Source organism: Alligator sinensis, unplaced genomic scaffold, assembly GCF_000455745.1.
Source record: "Alligator sinensis unplaced genomic scaffold, ASM45574v1 scaffold1391_1, whole genome shotgun sequence".
NCBI classification, from domain to species: domain Eukaryota; kingdom Metazoa; phylum Chordata; order Crocodylia; family Alligatoridae; genus Alligator; species Alligator sinensis.
Window position 1 is genome coordinate 379,179 of NW_005842761.1, and position 22,560 is coordinate 401,738.

General features: G+C 49.7%; 1 protein-coding gene across 1 annotated transcript in view; it reads right to left on the reverse strand.

Annotated features, from left to right (window-relative positions):
- Nucleotides 1-10,199, reverse strand: part of LOC106722841 (zinc finger protein 271-like) — a 14,405-nt gene extending 4,206 nt beyond the window's left edge. Inside the window, exons 1-4 of the mRNA XM_014525189.2 lie at nucleotides 10,002-10,199; nucleotides 7,517-7,626; nucleotides 5,651-5,764; nucleotides 4,062-5,291 (exon numbers count right to left, since the gene is read on the reverse strand). Of these exons, the coding sequence (XP_014380675.2) occupies nucleotides 4,062-5,291; nucleotides 5,651-5,684 (1,264 nt within the window). The 5' untranslated portion in view covers nucleotides 5,685-5,764; nucleotides 7,517-7,626; nucleotides 10,002-10,199. The remainder of the gene's footprint in view (nucleotides 1-4,061; nucleotides 5,292-5,650; nucleotides 5,765-7,516; nucleotides 7,627-10,001) is intronic.
- Between the last annotated feature and the right edge of the window lie 12,361 nt (nucleotides 10,200-22,560).

A 22,560-nucleotide genomic window follows, 5' to 3' on the forward strand; every position in this document is an offset into this window, starting at 1 on the left:
GGAAAGAGATGCTATTGCCAGCAGAGAAATGGTCAAGAGTACACTATTGATGGCAGGGGAGCTTTTAAAAGGGTGATATTTTTTTAAAGGGTCTTTGGTCCATGTCACAGCCCACTTCCCCCAAGTCCTTCCCCTGCAGACAGAAAATTTAGCATCTGTGATGCTGGGAAGATGCTCAGTCCCCTTATTACAGCACAGACTGAGCATCTTCCTGAAGGAGCTAAACCTATGGAGACATTTATAACAGTCCCTGATTAATGAACTGGCTCACCCAAACATAAGAGCAGAATACAAAGAACCTCTGCAGAGAAATCCCCTAACATTGTCTCTTCTGCGCAGGGACCAGGCAGGGGCAGGGATGGGGACTGGCTTCTCTCTTTGCTCCTCACTTTGGTCACAGCCCAGTGGCTCTGCCCAGAGCGGCTGCAGGGAAGGGGTCTGGGCAGGGCTGGGGATGGTCACCTCTCCCCACTGGCTGCTCCTGCTGCCCCTTACTGTTTTGCTTTCTCTCTTTCCCCCCTGGCTGGGATCTTGGATCATTCTCCCATTCTTGAGATCTTTACTCTCCTGACACTGGACTGGATCCTGCAAAAACTACTAGGAGTAAAAGCCTGTGTATGTCAGTGCGGGCAGCATCTCTGGGACTCACAGACCACAAGGAGCAGAGATGGGTGCAGAGGGGTTGTGTGCGCAAAGCCCCTGTGCTGCTCATGCCAGCGCTTTCCTAGAGGTCTCTCTCCATTACCTTGAGTCTCCGGCTCAGGAGCGGGTGTTGGCAGAGCCCAGGGCTGCCCTGGAGGGCTGATTCCAGCCGCCTAAGAAAGTCCCCCCCTGGGCTGGGCATAGCAGGGCTTTAATGAAGTCTCTCTCTGGCAGCTTGTGATCACACTGCACAATGGAGACGACAGCAGCATCTGACCCAGGAAGCTCAATCCCTGATATGGACAGATAGAGAAAACCATCTCCCTCCTTCCTTGGCGACCAGAGCCCTCCTGTGGCAGTAGCTAACTTCTGCACACAGGAAAGCTGGCATGTGGTCAGCCTGCTGAGTACAGCAGGACCTCCTGACTTATTTGCAACTTCTGCCAGCAAAAATGTGCCTTACCAGTCTGGATTATAACATTTATCTTAAGCAAAGCAAGCCATGCTGGTAAACGCACTAGTAAAAATCCCAGTGTCTAAGTGATATTACTGTATTGGAAGAAGTTTCTAGTGTAGAGCTGGTCTTTAAAACCTCAGGCCCTTTCTGCCATCAATAGTGTGCTCTTGACCATTTCTCTGTTGGCAATAGCTCTGGCAGGGGAGGCTCCAACGGGATCGGTGCCTTTGATTCCAGAGGAGGTTTTTATTCCCTAGAAGTGTTCCCAGTGTGTGTGAGTGTGCATATATTTGGATGGAGATAGGTTGAGTGAGAAGACAGTCTTCAAGTCTCTTGTACCCCACTCCAGATACTGCAAAGACGTAAACAGACGGGGGCAGGACATTGGAAACTGGTAAGAGGGCAGCAGCGTTTGTGTCCTACCTAAGAGGTTTGAGTCTCTGAAAAGGGCAAAGGCTTCTCTAAAATTATTTGGCTTATTTACTCTCCTGTCTGTAGAGGTCCCCTTCAAGTGACATGACTGGACTGGTGGCAGGAGCTGCCATGTTGGCATAAGGGCTAAAAGAGAGGTGGAAGTGGCCCTATTCATAGCCGTGAACCTCCATGGCCCTGATTCATGCAGGAAAACTTGGTAAGCATTGCTGGACTGCCCCGGGGATGCAACCACATCCTACACTGCTGAACAGGCTGCACATTGGAACAGCCTAGCTGATGTGATGATGGTGGTGATGAATAATAATTATAGTTAGCATCCGTAGAGCACTGTAGAGGTAACCAAATGCAATGGCAGAGATACTGTCTACCCTGGCCAGTGGAGGTGAGAGAGAAACAAGACCTGGGGCTGGAGGGTATTCTGAAGTCCTGGGGGAGCACAAAGATATCAGAAGGCTTTGGAGAAGAAATGGGGTATAGGAAGAGGTTCTTTGGAGGACTTGGCTTGACCATAAGGACTGAAAAGGGAATGTTGTACAGGCTTCTGAATGCAAACAGGCCCTGGAGTTCACTCTAGCTGCTCAGGGCTACTACCCAGGCCCCTCTGTTTCCTGGCCTGGACCTAGCTATCATGGAGGTGAGTGATGGCTGCACAACAGATTCTGTTTTGAGAGGTGTGGGCAGGGGGGAGATATTACGCTAGTAGCATAACTTAAGCAGGGTGACTGGGGTAGCAGCCCAGATGCTGACTTGAGTGAGGGGCAGAAAAATAACAGCTGTCACTGCAGCCTCACAGTCACATCAGTAGCATCAGCAGCTGGAATCATTGCCACCACGATGTGTCCCTGCTGCCCCAGGCCCCTAGCTGCACTGTTATGCCTCTGACCTGGCTGATTATGTGGGAAACGAGAAAGCCACAAGAGCCTGCGCAGTTGGAATGGAGCAAGAGACTTAATTTTGGGGGTGTCTGAGTTGAGGCCCGGGGGGTGGCTGAGGGCTGACCAGAGTAGGGTGAGGGGCCTGATAAGTCTTATCACCACCCTAAACCTTAACTCTTGTCTAGATGTCTCTACTTTTCCCCTGTGCTGAGCGAGACCAAGTGGTGATTTTAGTAGGAAGCAGGCTTTCACTCCAGCCCAAAGCATTTTGTCCACCACTGGCTAGAGCATTTTGGATTTGACTGGGTGCAGTTTTCAGACAAAGAAATGCCATCAAGTTGTGGGTAAAAGTCTTTATTACTTAACATGTGAAATCTGTATGTGTATAAGCCTTCCAACTCAGACTGACAGCTCAGGAGGGCTGGTTTCTCACCAGATATACAGACACCTCACTTCATGGAAACTTTAGTTGCCTCAATTGCAGTTCTGTTCTGACCTGGTAATGCTGCTTTCTCTCTTTGGACATGCTCAAAGATATGCAATGGCACAGCCCTCCACTCTGTGCTCCAAATATCAACCTTCCTTCTCTTTTGAAGAAGTCTTTCAGTGTTATGCTTTGCAAAGGTAGCCTTGGAAACATGGACAGTCATGTGCACACCAACTGAATTGGTTAAAATATGAGTTAGCTAAATCAGTGTTAGCCTCTTGTGTGCATTCTGAAATTGGTTGAAAACTGGCTTATTTTGAATTTGCTTTGTGCTGGTTTAACTGAAGCTGTTAAATCAAATTGAGCCAGAACAAATTCTTCCCTTAGACAAGCCCAGAACGAGAAAAGAAAAATCACAAATCTTTGCATACTTTGGCTGTTCCCACCTGCCAAATCTGCTTCCATGCGGTACCAAAATAAATTCCACTGGGAAAAAAATCTGAATTTTATTAGCTGCTGTCTGACTGTATCATCTCACCAAAATGGACCCCTTATTCCCCGGAGGTAACCTGAACAAACACAGGTGTTCTTCCAACACCTTACAAATCACACAGGCTCTCATGCCAGCTTCCTTGGCTAATGCAGTAAGGTACCCTGTGTTTTGTCCTGCTTTTCCACCTGTGGTGGGATGGGAGGGCAGTGCCTCAGCTAGTTCTCTTTGCCAGCTCTTTTGTGTTTCATTTGCCTGTAATTCTGACATAAGCCCCTCCTGGAATTCAGGAAGAGATTTCAGAGCCTGTAGAGCAATGCCCCTCCCCTCCACACTGAATGAAAATTTCAGCCCACATCAGAAATATTTCAATTTGGAGATGAGACTGCGGCACTTCACAAGGGTTACAGTTCACATAGCTCCTGCCCCAGCATCGCCTGTATGCCAAGCTCCTTGTTTGAACTGAGTTTTCCATAATGCCTCATGTTCTCCCACCTTGGTGTAATGAAGAGATGGATTGTAGGAGTGCTCAAATATGTTTAACTTAAGCCAAGGAAAAAAAACCCCTTTTCCAGTGAGAGTTGGATGGGAATTGTCTGATCTGCTCTAGAGATTCTTACCGCATCACCACCCGTGGATGCTAAGGATTGACATTGTGTGGTGGCACCACCGTGATGTGCAGTAAGGTTTGAGCGGTCACCACAATTGGGATGCTGACAGAGCCCCCCTCCTTTCTATGCCTTTTCTGGTGGGAAACAAGCCCTGAGCTGTGACGGAAGCTCTTCCCACAATCAGTGCAGTGATAAGGTTTCTCTCCCGTGTGGAGTCTCTGGTGTGACGTGAGCTGTGAGCTGACGGTGAAGCTCTTCCCACAGCTCAGGCATTTGTAGGGTTTCTCCCCCGTGTGGATCCTCTGATGCCTGATCAGCTGGGAGCTGCAGCTGAAGGTCTTGGTGCAGTCCAGGCACTTGTATGGCTTCTGCTCCAGATGGGACCGCTGGTGGACAATGAGGTTGGAGCTCCGGTTGAAGCTCTTCCCGCAGTCGGGGCAGCAGTAGTCCTTCTCCCCTGTGTGAGCGCGCTGGTGCTTGGCCAGCCGGGAGCTGCTCTTGAAGCACTTGCTGCAGTCTGGGCAGGGGTGGGCGCTCTTCCCCGTGTGAGTTCTGCGGTGCCTTGTCAGGTGCGAGCTCTCACTGAAGCTCCTCCCGCACTGGCCGCACTGGTAGGGCCGCTCCCCAGTGTGGATCCTCTGGTGCCGGATCAGGTCAGAGTTGTTCCGGAACCACTTGCCACAAGCAGGGCACTTGTACGGCTTCTCCCCTGAGTGCACGCGCTTGTGGATCACCAGGGTTGAGCTCTGCCCAAAGCTCTTCTCGCACTCGTCGCACTGGTAAGGCCTTTCCCCTGTGTGGATCTTTTGGTGCCGCAGGAGGTAGGAGCTCACGCTGTAGCTCTTGCCACAGTCAGGGCACTTGTAGGGCAGGTCCCCTGTGTGCACGCGCTGGTGGGCTGCCAGGTTGGAGCTGTGGTTGAAGCCCTTACCGCAGTTGGGGCACACGTAGGGGCGCTCGCCCGTGTGCAGGCGCTGGTGGGTGGTGAGGTTGGAGCTGCGGCTGAAGCTGCGCCCACAGTCAGGGCAGCGGTAGGGGCGCTCACCCGTGTGCAGTCGCTGGTGGTCGATGAGGGCTGAGCGCCAGCGGAAGCCCTTCCCGCACTCACTGCATGTGTTGGGCCTCTCTGCATCGGGGGGTTCCTTGCAAGTGGTGTCCTTGAGCTCAACCTCCCCTGGTGGCTTTCCCTTGTGCCTGAGTGACCTACGGCGATTCACACCAGCAGTTTCATGCTCGGGGGTCTGGGAAAGGTCCCCTTTGGCTCTTTCCAGCACCATCCCCTGAAGATCCATGGACTCAGGACCTACCTGCTGGGGACTCTCTGCCTCCCTCACACTCACTGGAGACTCACCTACTGGGACAGAGAGAGGAACCAAACAGTCAGGAGTCATTCCCTGTTGCAGGGGAGACAGAGAACCTCAGAAAGGAGAACAAGAAGGGGAAACAAACTTGAAGAGATTAAAAAGACCAGAACATGAACCCCCACAAGCACCACCACAAAGGAGGAACAACTCTGCCCCTCATCCCTCATATCTAGTCCTCAAGGTGGGCGTTGAAGCCTTTGAAGGAGCATCTGGTAGACACCAGATCTGGAGACGAAATATGCTGACCCCCCCAGATTTGGGGGACTAGTCAAAAACATTTCATGGAGACCAATTTGGCTGCTTCCAAGACCCCTCAGCTTCCATTATCTAAGGGAAAAGGAGTCCTTACCGACTATGGCTGAAGTCTCATAACTCTCCTGCATGCCGTCTGTAGAGGGCTGCCCCGCAGAGCCCACTGCCCCTCGCTGCGATACACAGCCACTTCCTTGAGGGTCACCAGCCCCTGAAACACAAGATTTCCTCCTCTCAGAACCTGCTGCCTCTGCCACAGCCCTACCAGTTCAAGGATGGCTGGTCCCAACCTCACTTACCTTCTGCTTTCCCACCAATTTCAGCTCCCATATTTGCACTCATTGTCTATTGGCCACTCATTCAGTCCCCACATTATCCTCACAATGCATAGGCCTGTCTTTCGTGTGCTGTCACCACCACCAGTCATACCAATCAGGACATCAACCACTGCTGGAAATTCTCCCTCCTTGCATGGGACTGAATCCAGCCTTGCCAGGAGCCTCCACCTTTCTACCCTCCCCTTTCTCCCCTGACCCAGGAGTTTCAGGGTAATGGCAGGACTGGGAAGTTCAGTGAGACACTCTCCAGTTGGGAAGAGCATGAACTGTGAGGTCTTGGGCAGGGCCCTTCAGTGTGGTGGCACCATTTTCCCCAGAGCAGTGATGACATCTTTGGGAGTGTCTGGGGGATTAGCAGGCCAGTGGCCTGGCTGAGGTCTGGGACACGGCTGGGAGAACCTACGGTACCCTGAGCTTTCTCACTCTCTCAGCTGGCACAGTGATCATTGCTACTTATCACTACCACCCCTGCTCCTGCTGCTTTGGCTGCCTCTTCCGTTCCCAAGATGGGGAGCAGCTAGAGGGGAGGCCGACAGTGTCCTAGAGCAGCAGCCTGTAGTGCCAGTAGCTCCTGCCCAGTAAATTAGATCCATGCAGTGCTCTGCCAAGTCTAACAAAGCTGTCAAAGCCCCAAGCACCACAGTAGAGGCTTAATGCCTGGGAGGTCGCAGGTGATGCTGAAGCCCATCAGGATGAGCAGGATGGTTGGGGAGGCTCTGAAAGAGTTTCGAATCCTCTTCAGAGCAAAACTGCCCCGACCCTAATCCTTTACGGCCCAATCCTAGGATGTGCTGAAATCACTGGAGCACCTCAGCACCTTCCAGTATTAATCATAAGGCCCAAAGCCTTTTATAGTGTGACCTGCAGCCTCAGAGATGACTGTGGCTAAGTGACATTAGGTGAGCTGCTTGTCTATGGTACAGGACAATGGTGAGGATAATGGTGAGCTAATAGCCAGGCCCTGTGACACACAGTACTGGGGGAACAGTCTCTCAGTCACAGATCCTGCCATGGGAACCAGCCAAAAATGTTCTGACAGAAGCTTTTCCACCAGAAAAGGCTGATTTGACAAAATCTAAGCATTTCATGAGGCTGGATTGATTTTGTCGACATTTTTACATGGGAATAACCAAAGCATTTTGTCATGGAAAGGTCAGAATGTTTCTTTTCAGCGTCATGATTTTGATTCCTGTATTATATCATGTACATTAACATGCTGTAACTAATATATTAAAGGCTTCTTTTAGGTGCCTGACTAGCTCAGCCATCAAAGCATGGGATTCTTAATATTATGGTCATGAGGTCAAGCCCCACCTTGAACACACTTCTCCTGTCATGGGGTTTAGACTTCCTAAGGCTCTTTCCAATCCTACTTCTCTCTGATTCTGCATGGCACATTGGTCAAATTGAGGCATTTGAATTTAACAAAACTGAAACTTCATAACAAGGCTAAAGAGATTTTTTTCAGAATATTTGTGTGTGTGAAAATCTCTGATATTTTTATTTTTGGTCCTGCTCTGAGGAGAACTGAAATGTCTAGATTTCCATTTCTTGAGTAGCTCCATTGATATAAGCAATGGTGGGAGGGAAGCAGAAGCATGGGATGAAGAAGGGGGAATACTTGCCTTAGGCTGCACAGCAGGTCAACAGCAGGGCAGGGCTGCAGAGACTCTTCTAGGTTCTTGCTGACTACACCATGCTGCCCATTAGAGGCTTCTTGGGATACTGTGGGAAACTGCGCAGAGGGAAAAAAATACACCCTATTAAAAATGTTCAGCTATAGAACAAATGGCAGGCCCGATTAGCCCATAAAGAACTCAAGAATTTTTCTGCACGGATGTAAGACTTATGGCTGAGCTGAGCTAAGTTCTACTTTTTATTGCTCTGTTGCGTTGACTGCAGAGGGAGACCATGCCCAGAATCCACATTCTGCTGCTGTTTAACCCAATTAATCAGAAAGAATAATTTAGTAACGTCAGATTTTCTCAATTTAACCTGACTTTCAAAGCTCCACCCCATTGCAGCTCTTGACAGAACACAAAGAAACTTCACCCTTGTTTGCCTTGTGTGTCTGGCTTTTTAATATTTGGGGATTTCAGCTTGGCCATGGTGCCTCGCACACTCAGCTGCACTTTAGGAAGCTGTCTATAAGTCAGTTCCGCACCCTTTGGGCATTTATACACATGCTTGGGGGAGGGGGTACTTTAATTAGAGTGGCTCCAAGAGCTGCTTTAATTAAAGCGCCCATGTATCAGTTAATTTTTTAATTAAAGCACCCATGTATCAGTTTTAATTAAAGCACATGTATCAGCATCCCCACGCTAAAAAATGGCAGCAAGAGCATCCATTTTTGAGCTTTAGTTAAAGCATCAGATGAGCTTTAGTTAAAGTGTCCCTGGCACCATTTCACAGCACGGGGACATTGATACACATGACACCGGAGTCTGCTGGAGCACGGCAATTACCAAGCTTGGTAACTATAGCATGTCAGAGCAGCCTTGCTATACGTGTGTAGGTGCCCTTCTTGTTTAAGGGCTATGCAATGCCTTGCCTGACTTTCAGCATAAATAGAGCAGCTTGGAGGTTGCTCTAAGTTACCATTTACTGCCTGCAGTCCCTATATAGCACAGAAGACAGAACAGATGTAGAGCTTTCTTGTCACACCTCTGACTTATGCACACACATAGATCTGACCCCTATTTTCTGCCCATTTTGAGGCCTTGTATATGCTGCCAGAGTGCCAAAAACAAGTGTGAAAATAGACTCAGGTTACACATCTAGATGTTTAACTACATCTGAGGTCCAGAGTCCTCTGCTGACTAAGCTGCTGTGAGAGGGAGGCTACAAAGGAACCCTCTCCATTGCAGATCACTTCACAGATGCCCACTTCTGGGTCTCTCTGTACCTTTCTCTGTAACAGCATTGTGAAACATGGCATCACTGCTGCTTCTGGCTGCAGCCTTCAACACGCTTGTGCCCACACTATGAATGACAAAACCTGGGTGTGTGGCTCAGCACATGAGACACTGGGCCAGTTGAAGTGTTGCAGCAAAACTCACCAGGCCAAGCAAATAGTTTCCCATGTCCCTATTGTTAGCATGTGAGCTGTTCAGTCCTGGAAGAAACACTGTTTTGCTGGGTTCTCAGGCTTTTGCATCTTGCAAGGAAATGTCTCCATGGCCTTTGTCAATAGGGTTGGGAATACTAACATATCACACCGGAGCACTGAACACAGAGCTGTGTTTTAGTATATAACTAACTAGTGTTTTTGCTGCAGTCCCTTCTACGCTCAAGAAGGCCTATGAAGCATATGGGAACATCAGTCACTGCAAAAATATATCATTTCCTGGATCTCCTGTAACCCCCCAGCTCATCATGTTGGTGCCATCCCTTCCTGTCTCCCCCAACATGCTGCAGATACCCCCCAAGTCTCATCGCTTTGAAAATCTAGTGCTGCTCTTACCGTCCTAATCCAAGGGCATTTGGGTGGGTTCCTGCCAGAGCTGCCAGGAGTGAGAGTCTGTGGCTATGTCTACACATTCATTAATGCATAGTTGTTACTAGGAATCAGAACTCATGGTAGAGGTGATATCTTTTATTAGACCAACTGGATTTTTGCAAAAAAAATGTCCTTAATTGCAAGCTTTTTAAAAAAAAAAATCTAGTTGGTCTAATAACAGATGTCACCTCTACCATGAGTTCTGGTTCCTTCTGCCTCTAGACCAATATGGCTACAACCTGGATACCTGACAGTCATTACTACGCATTGAATTTAGTACTTGCTTAACGATGTACTAAGTAAATGTGCAGTAACTACAGTTACTGCACCGTAGCACTACCGAATGCTTTTTTAGTGACACTCCTGCGCAGTAGCCTAATAACACTGTGCAGCAGTGCATTAGCACTGTCCATACTGTGACTTGCTACTGTGCAGTGTTACTAGGCTACTGCGCATTAAGCGCCTTGTGTAGACATGGCCTGTGTGTGTCAGCAAGGGCAGCAGCTCTGGGACTCGAAAACCCCGGGGAGCAGATGGGTGCGGAGGGGCCGTGGATGCAGGGCCCCTGCCCTGCCTGCCCCAGCACTTTTCCCCAGGTCTGTTTCTATTACCTGAAGTCTCTGGCTCGGGAGTTGGTGTCGGCAGAGCCGAGGACTGTGCAAGGGGATGATTGCAGCCACTGGAGAAAGTCCCCACTAGGCTGGGCACAGAAGGGCTGTATTGAAGGTCTCTGCCAGGCCCAGAGACCGCTGGGGAGCAGCAGCTCCAGGCTCACAATGGAAGCATCCGCAGCCCTGTCTGACCCAGGAAGTTCAACCCCCGTCTGCTGAGCAGCAAGAGCAGAGCAGCCTTCCCCTCCCCTCCCTCAGCAAGAAGCAGAGCCCTGTGGTACAGCCTTAACTCCTTGTCTTCCGGCAGCTGCCACGCGGCCGAGGGACCTTCCAGCAGTGCCAGCGCCTGGGAAGCTTTACCCCCTGGGCAGACCTAGCATGCTGGGGTGCCAGTGGGACAGGGAGGCATCCTGGTCAGGGACCTACATGCCCCTGACCAGCATTTGCCCCAGGCAGGGCACAGCCTGACTGTGTTTTTAAGTAATATTTCTGCTTCAGGGACTGTTTAAAAACCAAATGGCCCTATAGTCTTTCTGTCTGCTCACTACTGACTCCTGGGGCATGGTGGCTAATTTACCTTAGCTGGGCACCTGGTCCCATTGAGTCTGGCCTCATGTTTCCAAGGGAGTGAGACCCATTGTTATTGTTATCACTAGTATTTATACTGTAGTTGTGTCCACAGAGGGGTACGTAGAGGCCCCTGCAGCTGAGGATTCCCTCGTGTGATTCCTGCGGGCACCCAAGGCTTCCTAGGAAGGAATCACTTCCAGCTTGGGTCATGAGCTGGGGGAACACAAGCTTCTCCCCATTTTAAAGCAGGAACTTCTGTCCCTTGGGTTACAGCAGCGATTCTTGATCTATGAGCCCTGACACCCTGGTAGGTCATGAAAGGCAAGGGCCAGGGCTGGGGAAGGGGTCACACTATCTTAAAATATGTGTTGCAATCAAAGGAAAGAAAATCTCTCTCCCTCTGTTCCTCAGGCATCCGGTTACCCTTCAAACTCACCATATTCTTGTAAGGCACAGGAGAATTACCATTCCCACTTAACAGAGAACAACTGAGGCATGGGTTGGATTAAGTGACTTGCCCAAGGTGTGTGGCTGACTCAGAAACTGAATTTTCACAGACCTGCATTTTTACATAATGGCTTCTATCCCACCCAGGAGAGCACAAACAACTGCAAATGCTCTCTCTGCCTGAATAAGGGTGTTTGTACCCAAAAGCTTGCAAAGAACATTTTTTCCAACTATTTAGTTTGTCTAATAAAAAATATTGCATTTACCCAAAGAACCGTGTCTGGCTCAGAAACTGAATTCATGTCCCCCGAGTGCTGGCTCAGAGTCCTAACCTAGGCTGGCAATCCTTCCTTCAACAGTGCTTACCTTGATTGGGAGCCAAAGTGCCCCAGGCCACAACCTCTACAGCACTTGGGAGCCACAGTGTGTGCACATCCACTTTGTGCACCCAACATCTGCCACTGTGACTGCCAGCAGGAGCACCGCACTTGAGGTTAGCTCCCTAGGAGGTGCTGCCCCCGTAGGCAACGACTCGGTGGGTGCATCCACCAAAAAAAAAAAAGTGGGTGCTCAGCACCCATGAGCCATGGCCATTGTGGTTTTATGTGATACACGTTATATCTCTGTTATGTTAAAAGCTTTGCCCTGAAACTAAGCTTTTACAAGCTAGTACCAGTAGATGGCAGAAGCACATTATGTGGCTGTGCAGAAGGGCAGAATTAGACCAGGGCACCACAATTCATGGTGAGATAGTGGATGTGAATAGGGCCAGAGGTGAAGCAAGATGGATAAATTTGTGTTCAAAATCAACAGTAGAAACAATAGAAACAAAAGAACAGAAGAAACAGTAGAAACAAAATCAACTGTAGAAACAGAAGTGTAGATTTAAATAAAACTGCTGACAGTTTCATCCAGAAAGCTACAGTGAGATATAATGTCCTTTATGGGTTGTGGGTGAGTGCAATTATTGCAAAACACTCCTCTGTAACAGATGATTCAGAGTCCACCTTGGGCAGGGGACAAGCACATAGAGGAGACAGGCCTATGGACTTCCACAGGGCTCATTGCTGGCCCCAACCCTGTTCAACTTATACATAAATGATCTATCAACAACCACATCCCACAAGTTTATCTATGCTGATGACACCTGTTGTGCCAAACTCCATCTTTCCACACTCTGGACCAAACCCAGAATGAAGATGTGACAAAGCTGGCAGATTACTGCACCACATGGTGGCTCATGCCAAGTCTTGCCAAAACTGTATCCAGTGTTTTCCATCTCCACAATGCCAGCACCAAAAAACAACTTAACTTCTAAATGGGTGGTCAGAGACTAAAGCATGATTCCTGCCCAATATACTTGGGGGTGTCTTTAGATAGCACCCTGACTTTCCAGGAACATCTAAAGAAAACAGCAGCAAAAGTCAAATCCCAAAACAACTTGCTAGCCAAGCTTGCTGGATCAATGTGGGGAGCTGCAGCCACAACACTGGACTTCAGCTTTTGCCCTATCATAGTCAGCATCAGAGTATTGTGCACCTGTCTGGAAAAGATAATAGAATCATAGGGCTGGAAGGGACCCTGAAAGATCATCGGGTCCAGCCCCCTGCATGAGCAGGAAAGACATCTAGGGTCAGGTGACCCCAGCCAGGTGGTCATCCAGTCTTCTCTTGAATACCTCTAGGGTAGGTGATTGTACAACCTCTGGGGGGAGCTTGTTTCATAATCTGGACACCCTAGTTTTGAAGAAGTTTTTTGTAATGTTCAGCCTGCAACTATCTTCCAGGAGTTTGTGGCCGTTGTTTCTAGATTTTCCCCAGGACGCCCTGGTGAACAGTTGTTCATCGAGCCCCTGATGTACACCTCTGTTATAGCGGTAAGCCGCAATCGGGTCCCCTCTCAGCCTTCTTTTCTTTAGACTGAAGAGTCTGAGATCCCTCAGTCTCTCCTCGTATGGCTTGCCATGCAAGTCCCTGATCATATGAGTGACCCTTCTCTGGACCATCTCAAGCTTTAGCACGACTTTGTTGAAGTGCGGCGCCCAGAACTGGATGCAATACTCCAGCTGCGGCTGCACCAATGTTGAATAAAGTGAGATAATCACTTTGGTTTTACTGGAGATGCATGCCAGAGTTTTATTGGCCCTAGCGGCTACTGCTTCGCATTGCTGGCTCATATTCATACTGGGGTCTATTGTTACCCCCAGATCCCTTTCATTTGTAGTGCTGGTCAGGTTAACGATGCCCAGCCTGTAAGTGTGCTGGGGGCTCTTCCTTCCCAGATGCAGCATTTTGCATTTCTCTATGTTGAACCTCATCTGGTTGCATTCCAGCTTGTCTAAGTCTGCTTGCATTTGCAGCCTATCTGCGGGTGTGTCCGCACAGCCTCATATCTTAGGGTCATTCATGAACATGGCCAATGGGCTTTTCACTCCCTCATCCAAGTAGTTGATTAAGATGTTGAACAGCACTGGGCCAAGTACTGACTCGTGGGGTATGCTGCTACCCATATCTCACCAGGACTATACTGATCCATTTATTTGGACTTTCTGCATCCTACCCTGCAACCAGTTTCACACCCACTTGACAGTCCCACAGTTGAGCCCAACATCTTCCAGTTTCCTGATCAATACCTCATGGGATGCCAGGTCAAAGGCTTTCTGGAAGTTGAGGTATATGATTAACAGCTTTTCTCTCATACAGGTTATGAGTCACCTGATCATAGAAAGAAATGAGGTTGAGCAGACAAGACCTGCCTGTGATGAAGCCATGCTGGCTGTCATTCAGTGTCATACCTTCTGCAAGTTTGTCACTGTCCCAGGGGAAAAAAAGGAAGGCGCCGGAACGGCCTCCTGTGGTGGGGCCACAGATGTCGGGCCTGTGAGTGGGGTGTGCAGAAGCCCACACCCAGATTCATTCATTCTTTTCTTTTCTTTTCTTCATTCTGCTTTGTTTTGGAGGGCACCCACATTTGTGACCAAAGAAAGACCCTCCACAGATCCAGGGTCGTAAAAGAAGATTGAGGCAAGATTGGGCAGGAGCCTTGGAGGAAGGTCAGATGCAAAGGCAGGGACAGTTGTATGCCTCGCGGCCATCGGGAATAGGCAAGTTGGGGAACAGGCCGAAGATCCACCATTCGGCAGCCCTGAGGGTTGGCGCTTGGCTGGGGTGTAGGGGAGGTGAAGCCCCAAGAATGTCTCTGATGGGTAGTACCTGGAATAGCAAGAAACCCCAGGAGGGAGCCTCACCACTGAAGAAGAAAAGACCAGGTCATGGCAGGTGAGTGTCAGGGCTCCCCTCAGGGTGGAGCATGACCTAACACCTAAGTTCTGGGGACATACCCCTTGGACAGGGTCTAGTAAACTCTTGAAGGCCTCCCGAGAGTGTCTATACAAGTTCCGGTGGGGGCAGTCACATATAGCCTCTTTGATGAATGTTTCTAGAATTTTCCCTGGAATAGAAGTTAAGTTAATTGGCTTGTAGTTTCCCAGGTCTTCACACTTCCCCTTGAAGATGGGCACAACATTGGCCCTCTTCCAGTCCTCTGGGATTTCTCCAGAGGCCCATGGTTCATGGTTGTTGAAAGACCTTTGCCAGGGGCTCTGTGATTACTTCAGCCAACTCTTGCAGCACTCACACATCTTGTTGACATTCAGCTGAATGCAACCATGTGTATCATAACTGGAACCCTCCACTCTACCCCCTCAACTCCCCTCCCCTGTCTTACTGTCCTTGCAAATATCCCTCCCACATACATCCTTCATCTGCTGATGACCCAAAAGTTGGTTGAAACCATTCGTGCTGCACCTTACCTACCACTCTACGATGACCTGTTCAATCTACCCAAGGCCTGCCTTCCTTCGCGACGCCCCTTATAGAACAACCTCCCTGAGCAGGATCTGTTTGCAGAAGCCTTCTGGATCAAGGAATGGGAATCATGGGAAGTCACAAAGAAGTGTCTTGTGACAAACCCCATTCATCAACCTGCTGGTTTTGACCTATCACAGCTAGAGTGGTCCCTGCTAAACAGGTTCAGGACAGGCCAAGGTCCCTGAACAGCCAACCTTCACTGTGGTGGCCTCAGTGCTAACACACTGTGCACTTGTGGAGAGATACAAACAATGCCGCACACTACCGAGGAGTGTCCCCTCTACAAACTAAGATGTGGATTAATAACTTTGAACTCAGTTAATGAGGAGGCTATTGCTTGGCTTTGAGGATTTGCATTCACTACATAAATAAATTAAACAGTAGTTTATAAATATTTTTTAATAATTATTGAATTGTTAAGATACCAGTGATTGACAAAACATAGGATCTAATAGTTTATAAATATGCTGAAAATACCGACTGACCCCCCCCCCCTTGCAAAAAAAAAACCCCACTAACCAGCAAAAAACAAAGTCAATGCCTATGCCTGTTACCTAGTGGTTTGCTTACTGCCAGCAAAGGAAGAGATTTCTCAGGTAGTTCCTGCATTTCTATGGATGGGTTTGGGTACCAAAACAGAGACCTGAAACAGGCTGCTGTGCCTGTGAGCAGCCAGTGTAAGGATGGGAGATCAGAGCGCTGCACTCCTTGAGGCCCATGTTGCTAAGCAGTTCCAGGTAGTTTTCTGTTCCCTTTCCACCCTGGCTCCCTGTCGCCTTCCCTAGTCCATCTCTGCATCAAGTACCCAGTGCTAAGATGGACTGAGGGAGCTGGAAACAGTCACATTATCACATACTCTCAAATGCTGGCTGGTATGGTAGAGAGAGAGAGGGAGGGGTGAGAACATTCACTGAAGGCACGGGCAGCTGTAACAGTGCTATGTATATGAAATGATATAGGTACGGACTATTAGGATGCAACTTCCCCTTTCCTTTTAAGGCAGTTAAAAGTTACATCTGTCTATAGCCTGGGATGGATGGGGCAGGCCACACCTGAATTATTCCTTACATTTAACTCAAAGGATGCCCAGAGTGTGCATCTTAAGGCAAGATGCTGTATTTCAAATGTAATTAAACATGCTGCTGTTTTCTTAATAGGTTGATTTTACTACGTAATATGCCCTCAAAATAAACCAGAGGTCTCAAATATGGAAGAAGCTGCCATTTAGTACATGGGAGCAAGCTTCTTTTCTGTACAGATTCTAATCCTGCTCTCACCAGTGTATTACCTGCGCTCTTCCCATAAGCGTCTTCTGAAGTGATGTGACAGACATCAGTCACTTTTTTCTTCTTTCCTCCTCAGCACAGGTATGGGGCAGTGTGCACTGTGAAGTTTCATAGATTTCATAGATATTAGGGCTGGAAGGGACCTCGGAAGATCATTGAGTTCAGTCCCCTGCCCCAGGGGCAGGAAGTCAGCAGGGATCATAGGATCCCAGCAAGATAAACATTGCTTAATTTTGATAAGGCTTTCTCCCTGCAATTGCAGTGGGGAGTTAGTGACACTTGCAGCGAGTTCCTGGAACAATGTCAGAGCAGCCCTTGAGAAATGCTGGTTCACTGCACAGACAAGCCTTAGCATTGCGGAAAGCTCCGTTGTGCTCAAGAAAATAAAGTTGTATGATTGTGGTTTTCCTCCTATGCCCAGGCGATGGAGGGCCTTGAAGATAAGGATTTTGGTTAGAATAGCATTTCACCGAAACACTTCCTAGGAGCACCAAAGAAACGTCTAAATATGTAAACTCTGGCAGAGTGTGATTCTGTTTCACCTTTTTCCAGATCTGAATCATGCTCACATAACAAAGTGCATTACCCAGTTATGCCTCTGCCAGGTAACTTGCACCCAGGACCACTGAATATGCTCTTAGACATCCTGTTCATACCTGTAGACACACATTAGCCACTTACAACCCAGAGCAATTCTGCTCTGCACCTCTGGACATGTAACTGCTGCTCAGAGCCTGGGTACGCAGAACAATGTAGCTGTACAAAAAGCACAACTAAGCAGGACTGAACTTCTCACAGCATGCGCTGCTGCTGCATTGCTTTGTAGCCACTTCACACCTGGATTGCATTTAAAGGGTTCTGGGGACCAGAGGCAGCTGTAGGGTGAGCTGCAGGCTGAAACAACTGGGCCAGGCAGTGTAAGAGAAGAGACTCAAGGGGGTCCCCAGACAGAACAGAAAACAGGTGCAGGTCAGGCAGGACAGCTGTACAGATAGGTGTATAGACTAGGGGGGCAAGGGAACAACTACAGACTGGAAGGTATCATAGGAGGGCAAGGAAAAGGCTAGGGACAACTGTGGGTAGGCAGCTGGAGACAGGAAGCAAAGTGCACCAATCTAGACAGGCCCAATAGGCTGCGAAGGAAACATGAGGGCAGCAGTGAGTAGCCAAGCCCCAGCTAGGGACCTCTTGCAAGAGGATGGAGTGGGGAAGGCCAGAGAGCAGACAATGATGTGCTCCCACACCCCTGAGACTGACCACTTTTTGGATGCTGCACTGCCCAGGGGATGGAGCTGTAGCCCCTGGATCCAGCCCCAGGGATGCCTGAGCCCTGGCTCCAGCTGAAGCCGCAGTTCTAGGCCAGGTGGGGAGAGCAGCCATGCAGACACTCCAGAGCCAGACCTCAGTAGCAACTTCAGGCCCATGTATAGCAGCTTCATCAGATTATTGAAGGCTAAGTGAGCAGGTCCGCATGTAGTGTTATTGCCTCACAGCCAAAGCTACTTAAAACTCAATGGGAGTTTTTGGACAGCCTGAAGGAGTACTAAAGAGGACTCTCACCAAAGTCCACCCAGCTATTTTAGGCCAGGTACTTGCCTCAATTTTGCTGTATTTTGTCAGTCTCTAGTATCCACTACCTTATAGTTTCATAGTTGGTTTCATAGTAGGTAGGGTCAGAAGGGACCTGAGCAGATCATCAAGTCCAACCCCCTGCCATGGGCAGGGAAGAATGCTGGGGTCAAGCAACCCCAGCTAGGTGATTATCTAGCCTCCTTTTAAAGACCCCCAGGGTAGGAGTGAGCACCACTTCCCTTGGAAGTTGGTTCCAGATCCTAGCCGCCCTGACTGTGAAGTAGTGTTTCTTGATGTCTAGTCTGAAACTACTCTGGATCAAATTGTGGTCATTATTCCTAGTTACTCTGGGAGGTGCTTGGGGGAGCAGGGACTCTCCCTTTCCCTGCAGATCCCCCCTGGTAAGTTTATAGACGGTCACTAGATCCCCTCTCAGCCTTCTCTTGTGGAGGCTGAACAGGTTCAGGTCCCGTAACCTCTCGTTGTAGGGCCTGCCCTGCTGCCCCCTGATCCTGTGAATGGCTCTTCTCTGGACCCTCTCCATGCTGTCCACATCCCTTCTGAAGTGCGGTGCCCAGAACTGGATACAGTACTCCAACTGTGGCCTGACCAATGCTGAATAGAGGGAGAGGATCGTCTCCTTGGACTTGCTTGTGATGCATCTGTGGATGCATGACAAGGTGTGGTTAGCCTTACTGACCGCATTCTCACATTGGCAGCCCGTGTTCATTTTGGAATCAGTAATGACTCCAAGATCCTTTTCTGCCTCTGTGCTGACAAGAAGGGAGTTCCCTAGCCTGTAGGTATGCTGCTGGTTCTTCCTTCCTAGAAGCAGTACCTTGCACTTGTCAGTATTGAAACCCATCCTGTTCTCATCTGCCCACCCCTGTAACCTGTCTAGATCTAGTTGTAGCCTGTTCCTCCCTTCTAGCATGCCCACCTCTGCCCCCATCTTAGTGTCATCCGCGAATTTGAACAAGGTGCTTTTCACCCCCTCATCCAAGTCGCTGATGAAGATGTTGAACAGTGCAGGCCTGAGGACCAAGCCCTGGCGAACCCCACTGCCCACATCCCTCCAGGTTGAAAATGACCTGCCCACTACCACTCTCTGGGTGTGGCCCACCAGCTAATTTGCCACCCATCTGACTGTGTAGGCATCATTGCCACAGTCGTCTAATTTTTTTATGAGAATGGTGTGAGAGACAGTGTCAAAGGCCTTCCTAAAATCTGGAAAGACTACGTCCACCGTGACACCTGTGTCTAAGGATTTAGTGACCTGGTCATAAACAGCCACTAGGTTGGTCTGACAGGACCTGCCCCTACTGAGCCCATATTGGTTTCCCCTAAACATAATCTCCCCTGCTGGTCCCTTGCAGATATGCTCCTGGATAATTTTCTCAAAAAGCTTCTCCAGGACCGAGGTAAGCCTAAAGCCTGTAGTTTCCTGGGTCCTCCTTCCTCCCTTTTTTGAAAATGGGGACCACAATGGCCCATTTCCAGCCCTCTGGCACCTGGCCAGAGCACCATGAACACTTGCAAAGCTGTGCCAGGGGTCCTACAAGGACCCCTGCCAATTCCCTCAGCACCCTGGGGTGGAGATCATCTGGATCTGCTGATTTAAACACGTCCAGCCCCACCAGAAGTTCCCTAACTAGGTCCTCTCTGACCCTAGGCCTGGCTGTGCCTCCCCTGAGTCGGTCCAGAATCCCGATGTGGGGGATGTCCCGGTCCCTGCTCAGAAAAATGAAGGCAAAGAATTTGTTAAAGAGGTCAGCTTTATCGTCTGGTGGAACCACCAGATTGCCAAGCATGTCCTGCAGGGGCCCCACGTTACCCGGTGCCTTCTTTTTACTCCCTATGTATTTGAAAAAGGACTTCTTGTTATCTTTGATCCTGGTCGCTAGTCCTAGTTCTGTCTCTGCCTTGGCCTTCCTAACAGCTCCCCTACAGTCTCAAGCAATGAAGGTATAATCCTCCTTGGTGATGGCCCCTCTCTTCCACCGAGTGTATGCCTCCTTTTTACCTTTCAGATGTTCCTGAATGCCTTTGGTGAGTCATGGGGGCTTTTGAGCACTCTTACCCACTTTGATTTGTGTTGGGACTGTCACCCCTTGGGCTCAGAGTATCATCTCAAGGAATGACCACTCATCTTGGACTCCCAACTCTGCAACCCTCCAGGACCTCAGTGCCTCCCCGACTAATCTCTTTAACTCATTGAAATTGGCCCTCCTGAATTCCAGGGTTGCTGCCTTGCTGCAGGCCCTTGACACCCTGCATTAGATGGTGAAATCCAGTAGGCGATGATCGCTATCACCCAGGTGGTCAAGCACCCGCAGCCCTCTCACCAGGTCATCTCCTGTGGCCAGGACCAGGTCCAGCAAGGCATTTCCCCTGGTGGGACTGTGCACCTCCTGGGTTAGGTGGAGGTCCTGTATCTTGGCTAGGAACGTACGTGAAAGGTCAGACCTTGCTGACTGTTCTTTCACAGCAGATGTCTGCGTAGTTTAGGTCACCCATGAAGACCACGTCCCTTGACTTAACTGCCTCCACGAGCTGACCTGAGAATTCCCGATCCAGCTCTTCCCCCTGGTTTGGTGGTCTGTAGTAGACCCCCACCGTTAAGTCCTTTTCCCCCCGACCTCCTTGTATTCTGACCCAGGGCACTTCACTGTGCCCCTCCTCTGACCCAGTGCTGTTTGTTGAGGATGTGTATTGCTCTTTGATGTAGAGTGCCACACCCCCGCCTTTCCTCCCTGTTCTATCCCACCTGAACAGTCTGTAGCCCTTGATGCTTACCACCCAGTAATGGGTTGAATTCCACCAGGTTTCAGTGAGCCCCACTCTGTCCAGGTTTGTGTTAGCTAGTAAGACAGCAAGTTCCTCCTGCTTGTTCCCCATACTATGAGCATTAGTGTAGAGGTATTTAAGGCTTCCTATGGGCTCATGCACCACCCCCTTGATCCTAGGACTATCTGGACCCCTGTCACTTACCCAGGAACTTCTTGTGCTTGTCACCTCTCTTGGCTGGGAAGTGTCCTTGTGTCCCCCTATGGCCCCATCCCCCGGTGAAGCTAGTTTAAAGCACACCGTACAAGATCAGCCAACCTGGAAGAGAAGACACGCTTGCCTTTAGGGGAGAGGTGAAGCCCATCCCACCTGAGTATGCCCCCTGTGCGAAAATGTGGGTCATTGTCAAGGAACCCAAGGCCTGCCTGGTAGCACCAACTCTGAAGCCACCAGTTAACCACTCCAATGCAGGCCTCATGGCACCATCCACATCTACTTACCAGGAGAATAGAGGAGAATACCACCTGCGCCTCCGTCTCCTTGAGCTTGGCCCCCAGGCCCTTGTAGTCCTTCATGATGTGGTCTGGACTGCTCCCAGCTGTGTCATTTGTTCCCACATGGATTAGGACCATGGGGTACTGGTCTGAGGGTTGAATGGGAGGTCCCCCCCCCAACTTTTTTTCCCTCAGTCAGTTTTCTATGCTAAGATAGTTTTTTTTCCCCTCCATCTCGATGAAACCTTCCACATGCCCACGATCTCACCTGCCACAACTTGTTGTTAAGGGAGAAAAGAAATGCCTGGACATGCGGCTTTTGACGTTGTTGGTCTTGAGGTCTGCCTCAGTGTATTGAGGGCTCCACCAACCCCTGCAGCCTCGCCCGTTCCACTGGGTGCTAATTCAGCAGTCTGTGCAGTCTGCCTCAGAGCAGTCTAAACGCTTCGTATATCTCTGGATCTGACCAATCAATAACCCTGCTGAGCCTGGTTGTCCTTCACCAGGCTTGGAGCAATACCATGACCTGGCATGTAGTTAACCAGTTTCTTCCTGGCCTATTCTCCAGATAGTCGCAACACACTATCCTGATATCTCTGGGAGGAATCCTCTCCCACTCCAAAGGAAATAGAAAAGAAAACAAACTGGAACTTTTTCCTGCCCTTATAGTCCAGTCTTTACATACCTCTTCTCAGCCCTTCTATTGGTACCTCCTTCTCTGCTTGTCTCTCCGGATTGCCCTGCTGCAGTTTCAGTTGTCCCTGCTGTCCCTCTGGCTGAGTTAGCACCTCCTGGTTCTGGGTGTTCCCTCTTTGCCTGCTCCAGGTCTCTTTATCCTGGAGTTCAGGCTTACTCCCCCTCCCTCCTGGAAACACCAGGAGAAAAAAGAAGAAAGGGATCTTGGAGTCATCATTGACTCCAAGATGAACATGGGCTGACAATGCGAGGTCACGGTCGGCAGGGATAACCAGACCCTATCATGCATCCACAGGTGCATCTCAAGTAGGGCCAAGGAGGTGATCCTCCCCCTCTGTGTGACACTGGTCAGGCCACAGCTGGAGTACTGTGTCCAGTTCTAGGCACCCCACTTCAAGAGGGATGTGGACAACATTGAGAGGGTCCACAGGAGGTCCAAAGGAGGGCCACCTGCATGATCCAGGGACAGCAGGGCAGACCCTACAGTGAGAGGCTAAGGGACCTGAACCTGTTCAGCCTTCACAAGAGAAGGCTGAGGGGAGACCTTGTGACCGTCTATAAACTCACAAGAGGGGACCAGAAGGGTTTGGGGGGACCTTGTTTCCCCTAGCGCCCCCCGGGATAACAAGGAATAACGGCCACAAGTTGTTGGAGAGAAGGTTTAGATTAGACATCCGTAAGAACTACTTCACAGTCAGGGCGGCTGGGATCTGGAACCAACTTCCAAGGGAAGTGGTGCTGGCTCCTACCCTGGGGGTCTTTAAGAAGCGACTCGATGCCTACCTGGCTGGGGGCATTTGAGTCCAGTTTCCCTCCTGCCCAGGCAGGGGGTCGGACC